This window comes from Plecotus auritus (genome assembly GCF_963455305.1).
Source record: "Plecotus auritus genome assembly, chromosome: 4".
Classification (NCBI taxonomy): domain Eukaryota; kingdom Metazoa; phylum Chordata; class Mammalia; order Chiroptera; family Vespertilionidae; genus Plecotus; species Plecotus auritus.
In genome coordinates this window covers 88,141,399-88,155,893 of record NC_137775.1, presented here as the reverse complement: position 1 = coordinate 88,155,893, position 14,495 = coordinate 88,141,399, and the positions used below count along the sequence as shown (strand labels likewise).

The window sequence follows — 14,495 nt, the reverse complement described above, 5'->3', positions numbered from 1 at the left end:
CTTCTCCAAAGTTTCATGGTCAGTCAGTGCCAGAATCCAGATGGGGACCTAGCTCTTAAGTCCTATTACAGAGATAATATCAAGCAGGTGACCTAACACAGAGCATGGTTCAAAGTAAACATTTAGGAAATATGAATCTCCCCTTCTCTTTTCCCCCTACCTCACCAGTTGGCTTGTATCAGGACTCACCAATTACTCAACCCCACCTCCAAGGCAAATATCAGTGAATACAGGGACACAGTGGCCTTTACTTGAACACTGACCAAATTCCCCAGAGAACACTAATAAGCTTTCCCTTCAAAAGAGAACTACTCTTCCCATTATCAGATCAGTTTAATTCAATTTGACAAATATGTGCAAGCCCCGACTATGGGCCAGGCTCTGTGCTAAGGGTGGGTGTACATGCCCAGGTAGGTAAGATGCAGCTGGAGAACACTCCCCCGTGGCGCTTTCACTCTAGGGAAGAATGGGTGGTGACAGGCCCTTCACCAGATGATGGCAATGTTAGGTGTCAAGCCCCAAGGTGGAGGGAAGCACTGAGGTAGCAACAACCTGGAGGTTCAGAGCCAGCTTCCCAGGGAAAGTAAGTCCAGAAAGAAAAGGAGGAGTTGGTCTGATGCCAAAGGGGAGGAGATGCTGCAGGCAGAGGGATCGCCAAGGGCAAAGCCAGATGAGGCAGAACAGCATCTCATCTGTGGGGAGCTCAGCATTCCTGGGCATAATCAGTGAGGGAGGAGGGGATGGGAGATGGGACCAGAGAGGCTCTCGGGTTGTTAGAGACAGGACATAAGACCTTGCATATGATGCTCAAAGGTGTTGGCGATGGGCAAGGCTTAACACAGGGGAGTTACTATCTGATTTGCAATTCTGTCCCAAGGGATGGTCTTTACTCCAGTAGGCAGATGAAAATTACCTGAGTTCAGTTCACTTTGACCAACATTTACAGAGCCCACTGTGTCAAGCCCAGCATACCCAGGACACTGTGCTGCAGAGATAAGCAACATGTAGTCCCTTCCCTCAAGAAGCTGGCATTCTGGTGAGAAGGGCAGTTGGGGGAGACCCAGGCCTGCAGGGGAGACTCCTTTAACAATGGGAGTCCAGAAAGGATACATCATATCTTTCACTATTCTAATACTGTTCCACTTCCCCAGTGTTTTGATTGGCAGCCCCAACCCAGTCAGCTAATGTTCTCTTCCCTCACTTTCTCCTGATCACTGGGCTTGGTTTACCTTCCGTGTCTATTGACAGAACAGTATTTGGTAATTATATGGATGCAGAAACACAAAAGCAGGCCTAGGAACAGGACACATTGAATTAGCTGTGATGACATTGTTACCACAGGCAGCTCCTTGCACTGTTTAACACCAACTGTGGGGCAAGTCCTGGAGTCCTTTGACTGGAACATCCCTTCACGGCTCAACAAATCAAACTAAGCTCTCAGAATATTGGCTTTCTGCCCAACTTCAGGATGATGCTAGGAACATGCCAGGCATTCTCATGAATGTCTGAGCACTAACAAGATGAAGATGCAAACACTGCTGATTTCTCACAGAATCCCTTGCATTTGGTGGGAAATATGGATCCAGGAGTGGCTGCTCATGTCCAGAGGTTCCCATCAATTCAACTCAATCCTACCTTCAGGGCTGCGATGGGTTGAAGAGAGCTTCCCTCCCCAAAGACATGTCCAATCAGAACCTGCAAATGTGACCTTACTTGGATGAAAAGGGTCTTTATAGATGTAATTAAGTTAAGGATCTTGTGATGCAATCATCTGGATTGGGTTGGGTCCTAAATACTTTGGCAAGTGTTTATAAGGGAAGAGAAGGGAAAACACAGAGACACAGGAGGGAAGGCCTTGTGGTAACAGAGGTAGAGAGGGGAGTGATGCAGCCCAAGCCAAGGAATGACAGGAGCTGTCAGAAGCTGGAAAGGGCAAGGAAGTCTCCCCTAGAGCTGTCAGAGGGAGTGTGACTCTGCCAATACCTTGACTTCAGACTTCTGACTTCTAGAACTATGAGAGAATAAATTCCTGTTGTTTTTAGCCATAAAATGTGTGGCAATTTGTTTCAGCAGCTCTATGAAACTAACATAGGGGACTTGGAGTACACTCTCCCTACTGCTGCGGGCCACTGGGCCAAGCCTTCCTCTTCCCTCAATGTCCTGAGGATTTCTGGGTGATGTAGTCCCTCCTTCCATGATTCAATCCTCGTGTAAGTGGCCATAGACCAAGTATATGAGAATGGATAGTAAGCAGGCCCTCCTTCGACACTTCATAGCTAGAAAGAGAGATAAGGGCATTAAAAGGATATTATAACATTTCAGTGTTATGGGCTGAATTGTGTCTCCCCAATATTCATATGTTGAACCATATACCTTGTACCTCAGAATGTGACAGAATTTGGAGACAGGGTCTTTAAAGAGGTGACTAAGTTAAAAGGAGATCATTAGGGTGGGCTTTAATCCAACATTACTGGTGTCCTTATAAGAAGAGGAGAATAGCACACAGACACACACAGGTGAAGGACCATGTGGAGACACTGGAGAAGACAGCCATCTATAAACTAGAGAGAGAGGCCTAAGGAGAAACCAACATGGACATACACAGAAGACATGATGAATACCCAGGTAGGCAAGTGGGATACATCACAGAGACAGATAACATTGAGAGTTCATGGACCCTCCTGAGATCATGTAACACAAAAAATTTGTGTAGAGTTTTGCATATTCATAAGCATTTAGCACCCAAGGCTAGGGATGCTAATATAAAAAAAAAAAGGGCCATGGATTGAGAGGCCCAATTCCTGGCTTACTCCCAATTCACAGGCAGCCTTGAGCAAGTTCCTGAACTCCTCTGTTCTCAATTTTCTTGTCATAGCTTTACAATTCTGGTGCTTCACTGACTGATAGCACTGATTCACAGAGCTCACTAGTTCACAGGGGCACCTAGAAAATAGTTTTGAATAAAATTTGGACTTGATGGTGTTCCCAGCATCCTAATTAAAAAGAAAAGTGACAAGAATAGAAATCTTTGTTCAAACCTGCTCATTGTTCCATTTTTGTATACTCCCTTGGTTTCGTGAAAGGACAATGGGGCTTTGCACATGCAGTAGGCTCAGACTTGCTTCCAAGGACGTGCGTTCACATGCCCTTATGACTGACATTAGAGCAGGTGTTCCTAGCGACTGTGGAACAGGAAGACCCTTTCAGGGCTCCAGCTATTTCCAAACATCTAAATGTGCAAGTAGTCCATCCAGGTAGGCCAGCCACACAAACATTTTTATTGGAAACTATGTTGACACACCCTCAGCTCAAACTTTGTGTTGAATCCATATGTCCCGCCATCATAAATAGCTAGATATACAAACACACAATATATAAATCAATATCATACTTGCTAACTTTTTCCAGAAATTTGTCTGTATGGAGCCAAGGTTCTAAGTATTTGGCCCTATCCAGACAGTTGAATAAAAAATAACTTAAAAATACACATTCTTTTTATACACAATGCATTTATATCTAAACACCTGGGCTAATCTAGAAAGGAAGTTTGGTGGATGTCTGTTTGGTCCTTCTCTACAGGATAGATGGAAATTCTAATTGGCTTATCCATCACCTTACACATGGCTTTGCTCATGACATCCTCCTCCACACATCCTATTACTCTTCACGATGAAATCCAAGTTCCCTAGTTTGCCATGAAAGACTGCCCTCCTAGTTCCCAGCCTCACTGATCTGTGCCCACCTCCACCTCTCCAGCCTCATCTGCTGTCATCTCACCTCCCTCCCTCGCCCCAGTCCAGGCACACTGCCTCCTTATTCCCTTACACACCAGCAATCGGTCCCATTGTGGGAAGATGAATGAAGTCTCCCAAACTCACCCATGTACTAATTTTCGGGATCCATGAATGTTACTTTTTGTGGTGGAAAGGACTTTGCAGTTGTGATTAAATTAAGACTCTTAAAATGGGAAGGTTAGCCTGGATGATCCTAGTGGGCCAAAACTAGTCACCAGCTCCTTATGAGAGGGCCCCAGGAGGGTCAGGTCAGACGGAAGCAGGAGGGAGTGGGGAGATGCTGTGCTGTTGGCAAGTGAGGAGGAGGTAGGCCCCAGCAGGGAGAGGAGGGAAAAGAGCAGATTCTCCCCTGGATCTCCCTACCGACTCCTTGATTTTAGCTCCATAAAACTTAATTTGATTCCGGCCCTCTAGGACTGTAAGAGATTAATCTGTGTTGTGCCGGAAGCCAATTCCAGCATGTCAGCAGGGCTGAATCATCTGGAAATGGCCGAGGGCATTTCCCCAAACCTGAAAAGGATGCATAAATGATTATTTGCTGCCAGACAGCTATGGGCATTTCAATCTACATGTTATTGCCTCCTACTGGCCAAACACGTGAACAGCCGAAGGCAATTCCTCCAATCTGACAATGGATTCTGTATACTAAACCCTGGCCTTGGATATGTATATCTACCTTGCTTTAGGACAATTTGTGTTAATAAAAAGCAAGGGGTCCAGAGAGAGACAAGAGAACTTGGTTCCTTGAGCCAAGCTCCTCTGGCCCCCCAAATGCCTTCCAAAATTATGTTTTGTCTCTGGACTTTTGATTAATTTACACACAGTGCTTCTCAGATTCCTGAACCTCTTCTAGATGCTGGATTAAGACCACCGGCAGTGTTGTTTCAAGCCACTAAGTTTGTGGTAGTTTGTTGCGGCAGCAATAGGAAAATAATCCACCCTATAAAGACTTATGCTCTTTATGGCACAGCTACCATTGGACATATTAGATATTTATTTATTTATTTGTCCATCAGTTGTCTGTGCCACTAGAACATGAAGTGCACGGGAGCTAGGACTTTGTTTTCTTCATGGTTATAAACCCAGGGCCTGGCACGATAACCATCTACTGAATGAATAAATAAAGGATACATTAATCACACGTTGCTCTCCTGCTGTTTTTCCTGTCACCATTATCAGTTGGAGATGCCAGAACAGGCAGGAACATACACAAATGAGTACAGGAGTAGACACAGCCCACACGGTCTACACTGGCACAGCCCAGGAGAAGAAACCCCAGGACTGTACAGTAACAAGTCCCACTAGGGAGGTGGTGCACACACCTGAGCCCATCATATTTGGGGGTTCCACACGCACTCTGGGTTGCTGAGAGGAAGAGGAGGAGAAGCCTGAGCAGGTTACACTCAGACTCTCCACTCCCATGCAAGCAGAACAGCCCGTTTTACCCATTTTCATATATTGTATTTACATGCAACATAATAAAGATCTACATAGAGAATGAGTGGCATAGAAGCAGGGATTCTAATTCCCCTCTTCTTACAAGTTCTGCTGACTATCCTTAAAAAGGCGGCCACACACAGGAGCTGAGGTCTATGGTGTATTCTGTAACATATTGGTTAACATAATTCTATTTAAAAGAATGTAAACTGCCTAGATGGTGTTGCTCAGTGGTTAAGTATTGACCTATGAACCAGGAGGTCATGGTTCAATTCCCAGTCAGGGCACATGCCCTGGCTGCAGACTTAATCCCCAGTTGGGGATGTGCAGGAGGCAGCCCATCAATGATTTTCTCTCATCATTGATCTTTCTCTCCTTTGCTCTCTGAAATAAAAATAATTAATGAAACATTTTTTTAAAAAAAGAATATAAACATAAAAAGTTAATAAGTCCAATATTTGCTTTATGGTACCACCGAGCATAAATAATTTAGGAATCACACGTTGCTCTCTTGCTGTTTTCTGCTGGTACCAGTTAGAGATGCCAGCATCTCTTTTTCCTTCAACTTCTGCTTGGTTCAACACCAGTTCAGGCTAATTTGTGGTGAAATCAACACTTTGCCAAATTTACAAAAAATTGTCTTGGTACCAGTGAGAGGATGATTGCCTGTTGCATGGGTGCTTCTGTCCTGAGAACAAATAGGCCTTGTCCTCATGTTTAAAAAATGGGTTTTTCCTGGAAATGGATACAATAGTGATGTGGATATGGAGGCTGGAAGGCACCGGCTCCAAGGTCCCCTCCCCCCAGAACACACACAGCACTCGCTTCACTCCTCTTTTCACCAAATTCAGCCACGTGTCTCCAGAATCCCATGGTTTTCTTGAGAGCAAGGGCCCTCCCTGTTTTTCCCTTTCTCCCACAAATGCTCAGTATAATACAAGAATGTTTGTTGGGTACCTAAATATGAATAAAACACTCTGTTAGTTACTTTTTTAAAAATATATTTTATTAAATTTTTACAGAGAGAGAGGGATAGAGAGTTAGAAATATCAATGAGAGAGAAACATCAATCAGCTGCCTCCTGCACACTCCCTACTGGGTATGTGCCCACAACCAAGGTACATGCCCTTGACCAGAATTGAAACCTCAGACCCTTGAGTCGGCAGGCCGATGCTCTATCCACAGAGCCAAACCGGTTAGGGCTGCTAGTTAGTTTTAAAAAAGCCCTTGTGGTAGAATAAAGGAGATACAATTTACACACAAAACCACTAGGGGACAGTACAGAGTAGAAAATAACAATGCACTAAATTAGTAAAGTGTATTTCATTAGAGTTCTTGGAAACCAGGAAGAAAGAAATGATTGTAAACTGGAGATTTGTAGGTTCATAGAGTAATAATTTTTACTAGCAAAAACTAGTAGTATTGTCTGACCAGTGTGGCTCAGTGGTTGAGCATCAACCTATGAACCAGAAGGTCACGGCTCAATTCCTGGTCAGGGCACATGCCTGGGTTGCGGTTGCAGATCTCCAGTGCGGGGCATGCAGGAGGCAGCCAATCAATGATTCTCTTTCATCACTTATGTTTCTATCTCTCTCTTTCTCTTCCTTCCTCTCTGAAATTAATAAAAATATATTTTTAAAATATATATATATATAGTAGTATTACTAATATGTTGCCTTCATATGTAAAAAACATGTAAATATGAATATTGTGGGGGGGGGATGAATGTTGGGAAAAATGTTTTCCATCGTAATTAATTAATCAATTCCTGGAGCATTTTTAATCCTATCTAATAAAAGAGTAATATGCAAATTAACCATCACTCTGCTACACCCACAAGTCACGCCCACCAGCCAAGCTTTCTGCACACCCTGGCCGGCCCAAGCCTCCGCTTAAGGCTACAAAGTTTCAATTATAGAAGATACATAAATCCCAAAAGAAATGGCTGCCCCCATGGAGCAAGCAAAAGGCTTGGCTCCGCTCCAGGCTACAAAGTTTCAATTGTAGAAGATAAATAAACCCCAGATACCAGGGCCTCCAGCTTGGGTCACCAGGGGGCATGGCCGGCCTGCAAACCACCACAGGCCCCTCGCCCAGGCCGCCCCACGCCCCAAGGGAACCCCCACCCTGATCCGGGACACCCTTCAGGGCAAACCAGCTGGCCCCCACCCGTGTACCAGGCCTCTATCCTATCTAATAAAAGAGTAATATGCAGATTGACCATCACTCCAACACACAAGATGGCTGCCCCCATGTGGTCAAAGATCCTGCCCCCATGTGGACACAAGATGGCCACCACAAGATGGCCAGCAGGGGAGGACAGTTGGGGGCGACCAGGCCTGCAGGGAAAGGCAGTTGGGAGGGACCCAGGCCTGCAGGGGAGAGCAGTTGGGGGCGACCAGGCCTGCAGGGGAGGCCAGTTAGGGGAAAACAGGCCTGCAGGGGAGGGCAGTTAGGGGAAAATAGGCTGGCAAGGGAGCAGTTAGGCATTAATCAGGCTGGCATGGGAGTGGTTAGGGGGTGATCAGGCTGGCAGGCAGAAGCAGTTAGGGGCAATCAGGAAGGCAGGCAGGCAAGCAGTTGGGAGCCAGCAGTCCTGGATTGTGAGAGGGACATCCCTTGAGGGGTCCCAGATTGGAGAGGGTGCAGGGACATCTCCCCCCCCCCGTGCACGAATTTCGTGCACCGGGCCTCTAGTGTTTTAATAATATTCATAGCCATAATCTTTATCACATATCAGTCTGATACAAAGTTCTTTGCTTAAATATCATAAGCGTTAAACATTAACACTGATAATTAGTGTCTTACTACTACAGCAATGACTTTACTTAATCAGATATTTTAGTTAGATTGGTACCAAAAGGGCAAGCTCAGTGACAGAGATAACATTTATTGACCACTTATCTGAAGCACCTGTAACCTTAGAAACGTTAAGAATGAAACTCCAGCACCAGCCGGCGGATTTGACTTTCTCTCACAAGCCTTGGTTTTGTTTTTGAAAATCATGCTGATGAAGGAAATGGGAGAATGTATTTCAGGTCTGTCACAAGGTAGCGATTTCAGCAGCAATTTCTGCTCACTCATAAGTCAACTCAAAAAACACTTTGCCCATCGTATATAGCAGTCACTGATTAGACACTCGCTTTAAATTCACATTCCCGTCCTGCAACTTTGAGCCTTCCCGGGTGAACCCTGGAATGACGGGTTTAATTAGCCTTACTCTTGACTACATATTGAGATCCCAGGACCCTAACACCACGCATCTTTTCCTGGTCACTCAGAGCAAAATGAAGCAACAATTATGCCACCTGCGAGTGCAGGTGTTCCTGTCAGAGGCAGCCTTACCTTCACAAAGAGGCTGATCTCGGGGTTCATGGAAGCTGATTCATCTTCTTCCAAATCATTGGCAGCAGAATAGCATGTGAGGGAATATTCACTGCTCTTCTGGATGGTGAAACTTGAAGGAGAAGGCAGGTTCCCCTCCATCATGCTTCTGTTCTCCTGTGGCTCTTCTGTGCTCGTCTCCTGGTCCTGAATTGGTGAGTATAATTCTTCCATTGAGATGTTCCCATCCTCCTGGGGCTCATCTGGTTGAGGATCCTGGGCCTCAGGACATACCGCATAAGGCTGGAGGCAGCCTTCTTCTTCTGGTTGGGAAAAAGCCAAGCTGTTTGCCTCACCTCCGACAGCATCAACTGATACAGATTCATATTCATGGATTTCCAGCTCAGTGGCATATAAATTGTTTTCTGAGCTCAAGTCTTCATGGATGTTATGATAAAGGGGACCTTCATTTTCTGCTAGCTGGTCTGGAACCTCATACACCGTCTCTTCCTGGACTGTGTCATAAGTGGTGCTATAGTCTTCATCATTCATGTTTACGTATCTGATGGATCCTTTTGCAAGCAGATCTGAGTAGAACCCAAGTGGGTAAAGGGATAGAGGATCCCTTGCAGAAGAGTCAACAGGCGTTTGAAACACAGAAATTAGCAGCCACTATCAATGACAGGTCTCTAACAATCATTTACCAGAGACTTTAATCAGCAAAGCACAAGTCCATTTGCACAAGATAAAGCTTACACACTCAGTTAACTCTTCATTCCTAAGGGCATTTCAACTACACTCTGGGGTTTTCCTTATTGTCAATAATTTCAATTCTTTGGATCTACTAGAGGTTGAATTGAATTTCTTCCATGTCCACATTAAAATTCTGAACATTTCACTACTTGTCACTAAAAGAAGCTCCCTCTTCCAATTGCCCTCAAATGTTGACAACACTCAAGACGTCCCTGCAGTTCAGTTCTTCACAATGGTAATATCTAATAGTATTCATAGCTGAATTCAAAACAAAAAAGTTATTTGAGTATTGATACCCAATGATAAATGAGTTATGTGTACTCCATTTGGGTAATAAACTCTATTTGCATTCCAGGTGATTAAGTGGCAGAAGGAAAAAAAGATAATGCTCTGGTCTATGGGCACATCAGTACAGACCACCAAAAAGAAGGGGCTCCAAGATTTATGGCGTTGAGTTTTAGTTTTCCCTCTTCAATCTGGGTGGTCATCACAGTCAGCAAACATTCACTAAGATTTTACTATAAACAGGATACTGAAATGAGCACTAAACATGTGAGTTAGAAGATATGTTCTCTGTTATTAAGGGACTACTAAGTATAGTAAGAAGGCCAGGAAGATAAACCAAAACCCTAATGGACACAGAATAAACTATTCAAGGTTTACGTCTCGCAACTGGCCCAGGTCTAGCATAGGCAGCAAAGAACTGTGTACAAATTTGCCTAGAAGATGTCATATACAGATGTCATATACTGGCTCTTTGTTTTTCAATCTGCTCCTCTGTTCTGCTAATTCCTACTTCCCATCACCACATCACATGCATCTTTCCCTTTGAAGTGACGACCCAGATGAAGTGTAAAAGGACTTCAATGTCTAGAAGCCATGTGAAAATTGAGAAGCAATGCAACTCCGGTTGACAGGTTTTAAAGCTTTTGGTGAACATTGTGACAAAACTCTGTTGTACCCTTAGCTCCAATATTGTATCCAAAAATCTTGTGGAATGAACTAGAATTATAAATTTTGGGAATTCTAGAATTCTTATAAAGAATATAGAATTCTAACTCAAAGAATAGCTAAGAGGAGAAATGCCAGAAGCAGACTATTGACACTAGCCCTTCATCTTATTGAAAACTGAGGTTTGATGGATCCAAATACCTGATAATTTACTATAGGTTCCAGAACCAGGTGTTTGTAACTGATGGAAGCCCCAGCTCAATTCCTCCTCATAATTTTAGCAATGGAGAAGACCCAAGAGACTGTTCAGCCTAACATTTTATTTTATATTTGAGAAAAGCCTAAAACCTTGAAAGGGGAAGTGAGCGTTCCAAGTCCGCACAGAGCTAGTGATCTGACTTCAGATTCAGCTTCCTAACATCCAGCTTGGCGATCTTCCTGCTACTCTCGCCCTTCCTTTAAGTCAGCGTTTTCCATTCCAACTTTTTTTCATGATCACACCCTTACCTTCCCCGCTCCTGCCCCCCCCCTCAATCCTTTCTAGATATTTTCCCCATGAACTTAAAATACTGCAAATATACTAGATATCTGTTTACATACTGTATGTAATCTGTGCTTTATACATGGAGAAAGATTTTTGTTCCCCAAGAACCAATTTCCATCCCTTTTGTGTGACATTGCTTTTTCTTTTGAATCCTCACCTGAGGATATGTTCATTGATTTTAGAGAGACAAGAAGGGCAAGAGACTGAGAGAAACACCAATGTGAGAGAGAAACATCGGTTGCCTCCAGTACACGTCCTAACTGGAATCCAGCCAGCAACCTTTTGGTGTACAGAACAATGCTCCAACCAACGGAGTGAATCTCAGGCCCAATGACATTGCTCTTTAAAAAAAATGTTTTTATTGATTTCAGAGAGAGGAAGGGAGAAGGAGACAGAAACATTAAGGAGAGAGAAACAGCAATTGGCTGCCTCCTGCATGCCCCGTACTAGGGATCAAGCCTGCAACCGGGGCACGTGCCCTAATCTGGAATGGAACCTGCAACTTACTGGTGCATGGGATGACACTCAACTAACTGAGCCACACCGGCCAAGCACAACATTGTTCTTTTTAAGAATGTGTGCTTTAGTTGCAAAAACACTTTCAGTGGGTGACTATAATCAGGCACTGAATTATATGCCACTCTGCACTGTTACCAAAGTATAATTTTCTACAGCCTGTGCATATGCACACAGCCCGCTACGAAGTCCTCACCATGGTGATGACCCAGTGGGGCGGCAGGGTTGGTGAGACTAAGGGCCCAAGAGCACACAGAGACATTTTATCAAATTAGTCCCCTTTTATCCCTTCTCAGGACACACCCGTCATGATTTAGTTACTGGCTGTAACATGAAACTAGTCATCCTGCTACAATGCAAGTCAGGTCATTCCACTCCTGCTTAACTCCCTGCAATGGCTCCCCATTTCTCTCAGTAAAAGCCAAATTCCTTACAATGACCCACAAGGCCCTACAAAATCTACACCAGCTCCTCTATGCCTGTTCCCCGCTCCCCTTACTTCCCTGGCTTCAGATGACCTGGTCTCCTTGCTATGCCTGGAACACTCCACAATGCTCCCATATTAGGATCTTTGTATTGGCTGTTCCCCCTGCTCAGAATACATTTCCCCTGGATATCTGCATAGTCAATTCCCCAGACTCCTCTACATTATTTCTTATACCTCTTTTGATATGTTTTATTTTCTCATCCAGTTCATAATACTTCTCATTTTGCTTATTCTTCCCCTTGTTTCTGAGTTATTTAGAAATGTATTGGTTAATTTTCAACAGTTGAAGATTATCTAGTTACCCTTTTGTTATTAATTTTTAGCTTAATTTTACTAAGGTCAGAGAACATAGTCTTTATGATCTTAATCTAATGAAATTTATTTTGAGATGTGCTACTGGTACAGACAACAAAATGAATCTCACAGACAATATGCTGAGTGAAAGATGCCAGACATGAAAGAGTATAAACTAAATGATTTCATATAATTATGTCAACTTAAAAACATACCAATGGTTACATGCTTTCTAATAATTCTTTTAATGAGTACTTGAGCAAAATATTTTTTTCAGCTTTTATTTTTTTAATAAATCTTTATTCAGATTACAGTTGTTCCTCTTTTTCCCCCCATAGCTCCCCTCCACCCAGTTCCCACCCCACCCTCTGTCCTTACGCCCCCACCCCTGCACTGTCCTCATCCATAGGTGTACAATTTTTGTAGTCTCTTCCCACAACCTCCACACCCCTTTCCCCCCGAGGATTGTCAGTCCACTCCCTTTTTATGCCCCTGATTCTATTATATTCACCAGTTTATTCTGTTCATCAGATTTTTTATTCACTTGATTTTTAGATTAACTTGTTGATAGATATATATTTGTTGTCACTTCATTGTTCATAATTTTTATCTTTACCTTTTTCTTCTTCTTCCTCTTCTTAAAGAATACCCTTCAGCATTTCATATAATACTGGTTTGGTGGTGATGAACTCCTTTAGCTTTTCCTTGTCTGTGAAACTCTTTATCTGACCTTCAATTCTAAATGATAGCTTTGCTGGGTAGAGTAATCTTGGTTGTAGGTTCTTGTTATTCATCACTTTGAATATTTCTTGCCACTCCCTTCTGGCCTGCATAGTTTCTGTTAAGAAATCAGCTGACAGTCATATGGGTACTCCCTTGTAGGTAACTAACTGTTTTTCTCTTGCTGCTTTCAAGATTCTCTCTTTGTCTTTTGCCCTTGGCATTTTAATTATGATGTGTCTTGGTGTGGTCCTCTTTGGATTCCTCTTGTTTGGGGTTCTCTGCACTTCCTGGACTTGTAAGTCTATTTCTTTCACCAGGTAGGGAAAGTTTTCTGTCATTATTTCTTCTAATAGGTTTTCAATATTCTGCTCTCTCTCTTCTTCTGGCACCCCAATAATTCAGATGTTGGTACACTTGAAGTTGTCCCAGAGGCTCCTTATACTATCTTCCTATTTTTGGATTCTTTTTTCTTTTTGTTTTTCTGGTTGGGTGTTTTTTGTTGAATTTCTGTATATTCTTTATTTCAGACAGTGTATGCTTAATGTCTGACTGGCCCTTTTCCATTTTTTTGGCATTCTCATTAAGGTCCTTGAAGGTCTCACTAAGCTCCTTGGAGGTCTTATCAAGTGTCTCGGCAGTTTTTAGAAGATTCTTGAGTAACCTTATAAATGTGGTTTTGAACTCTATGTCCAGTAGTTTGCTTTCCTCCATTTCTTTCATTCGTGACATGTTTCTTTGTCTCTGCATTTTGTTGCTTCCCTGTGTTGATGGAGTGGTTTTCTGTGGTAGGTGACCAGAGGTTCAGCCTATCACCTGAGATGGACACTCTAGGTGCACCCCTTTGTGGGCTGAGTGCAAAGTCTTAGTGTAGTTAAGCCTTGATTGCTGTTGGTACACTGGGAGGAATTGACCTCCAGGCCAATTGGCTGTGAGGACCTGCTGTGTCTATAATGGAAGAACTGCTGCGCTGGAGACACGCTTATGGTGCAGGACTTGTTTCATTGGGGCTTTGGTGCTCACTGAGTCTGCCTCTTGAATGTGTCACTTATGGATGTGAGGAGTTGAAATCTGGTGTCATCTCACACTGACCACTAGATACACTAGCTTCTGGATCTCCAATGGGGTGCAGGTCAGCTACTGTCTGAGGCCACCCAGCAGGAGCTACAGTGAGAACTACAGTTTTCTCCTCTTTGCTTGGGGTTTGGAGGTTTTGGAGCTATCTGACCAGAGCTGCAGTTTGTTAAGTTAAGCTGCTATAGGGCAGAGCATTTATATGCAAAAGCCGCTGCCTAAAGCTTGTGTGGGTTTGTAGATTGTGCGGGGCGGGGTCTCAGGGAGTCACTAGGCTAGGGCGTGGCAAACAGCTATGGCTGCCAGTCAGCCGTCTCTGCATCTCCGCGTTTCCATGTCCCCATGTCCCGCGCCCAGTGCAGTAAACAATGATTGCTGCGCACACCTCTGCAAGAAAGTCACCCTCACTTTCCAACCCAATGGCAGATAGTCCAGCTTCTCCCCGTAGGAGTTTGGGTCCCTAGTGTCTCCCCAGAAACTGGAGTTCAGAGTAATCGGGAGCTTGTCTCCCTTCGGGTTGAAAAAAGCAGCACACCCAGTCACCTGCCGCCAGCCCGATTTGCGCACCTCCGTATCTCAGCTTTTCAGCGCTTGTGCATGT

General features: G+C 43.9%; 1 protein-coding gene across 1 annotated transcript in view; it reads right to left on the bottom strand.

The window, feature by feature from the left end:
- CLIC5 (chloride intracellular channel 5) overlaps positions 1 to 9,107 on the bottom strand; it is a gene marked incomplete at its 5' end in the record, with an annotated part of 161,330 nt that extends 152,223 nt beyond the window's left edge. Inside the window, one exon of the mRNA XM_080664731.1 lies at positions 8,577 to 9,107. Coding sequence (XP_080520857.1) covers positions 8,577 to 9,107 — 531 coding nt within the window. The remainder of the gene's footprint in view (positions 1 to 8,576) is intronic.
- Between the last annotated feature and the right edge of the window lie 5,388 nt (positions 9,108 to 14,495).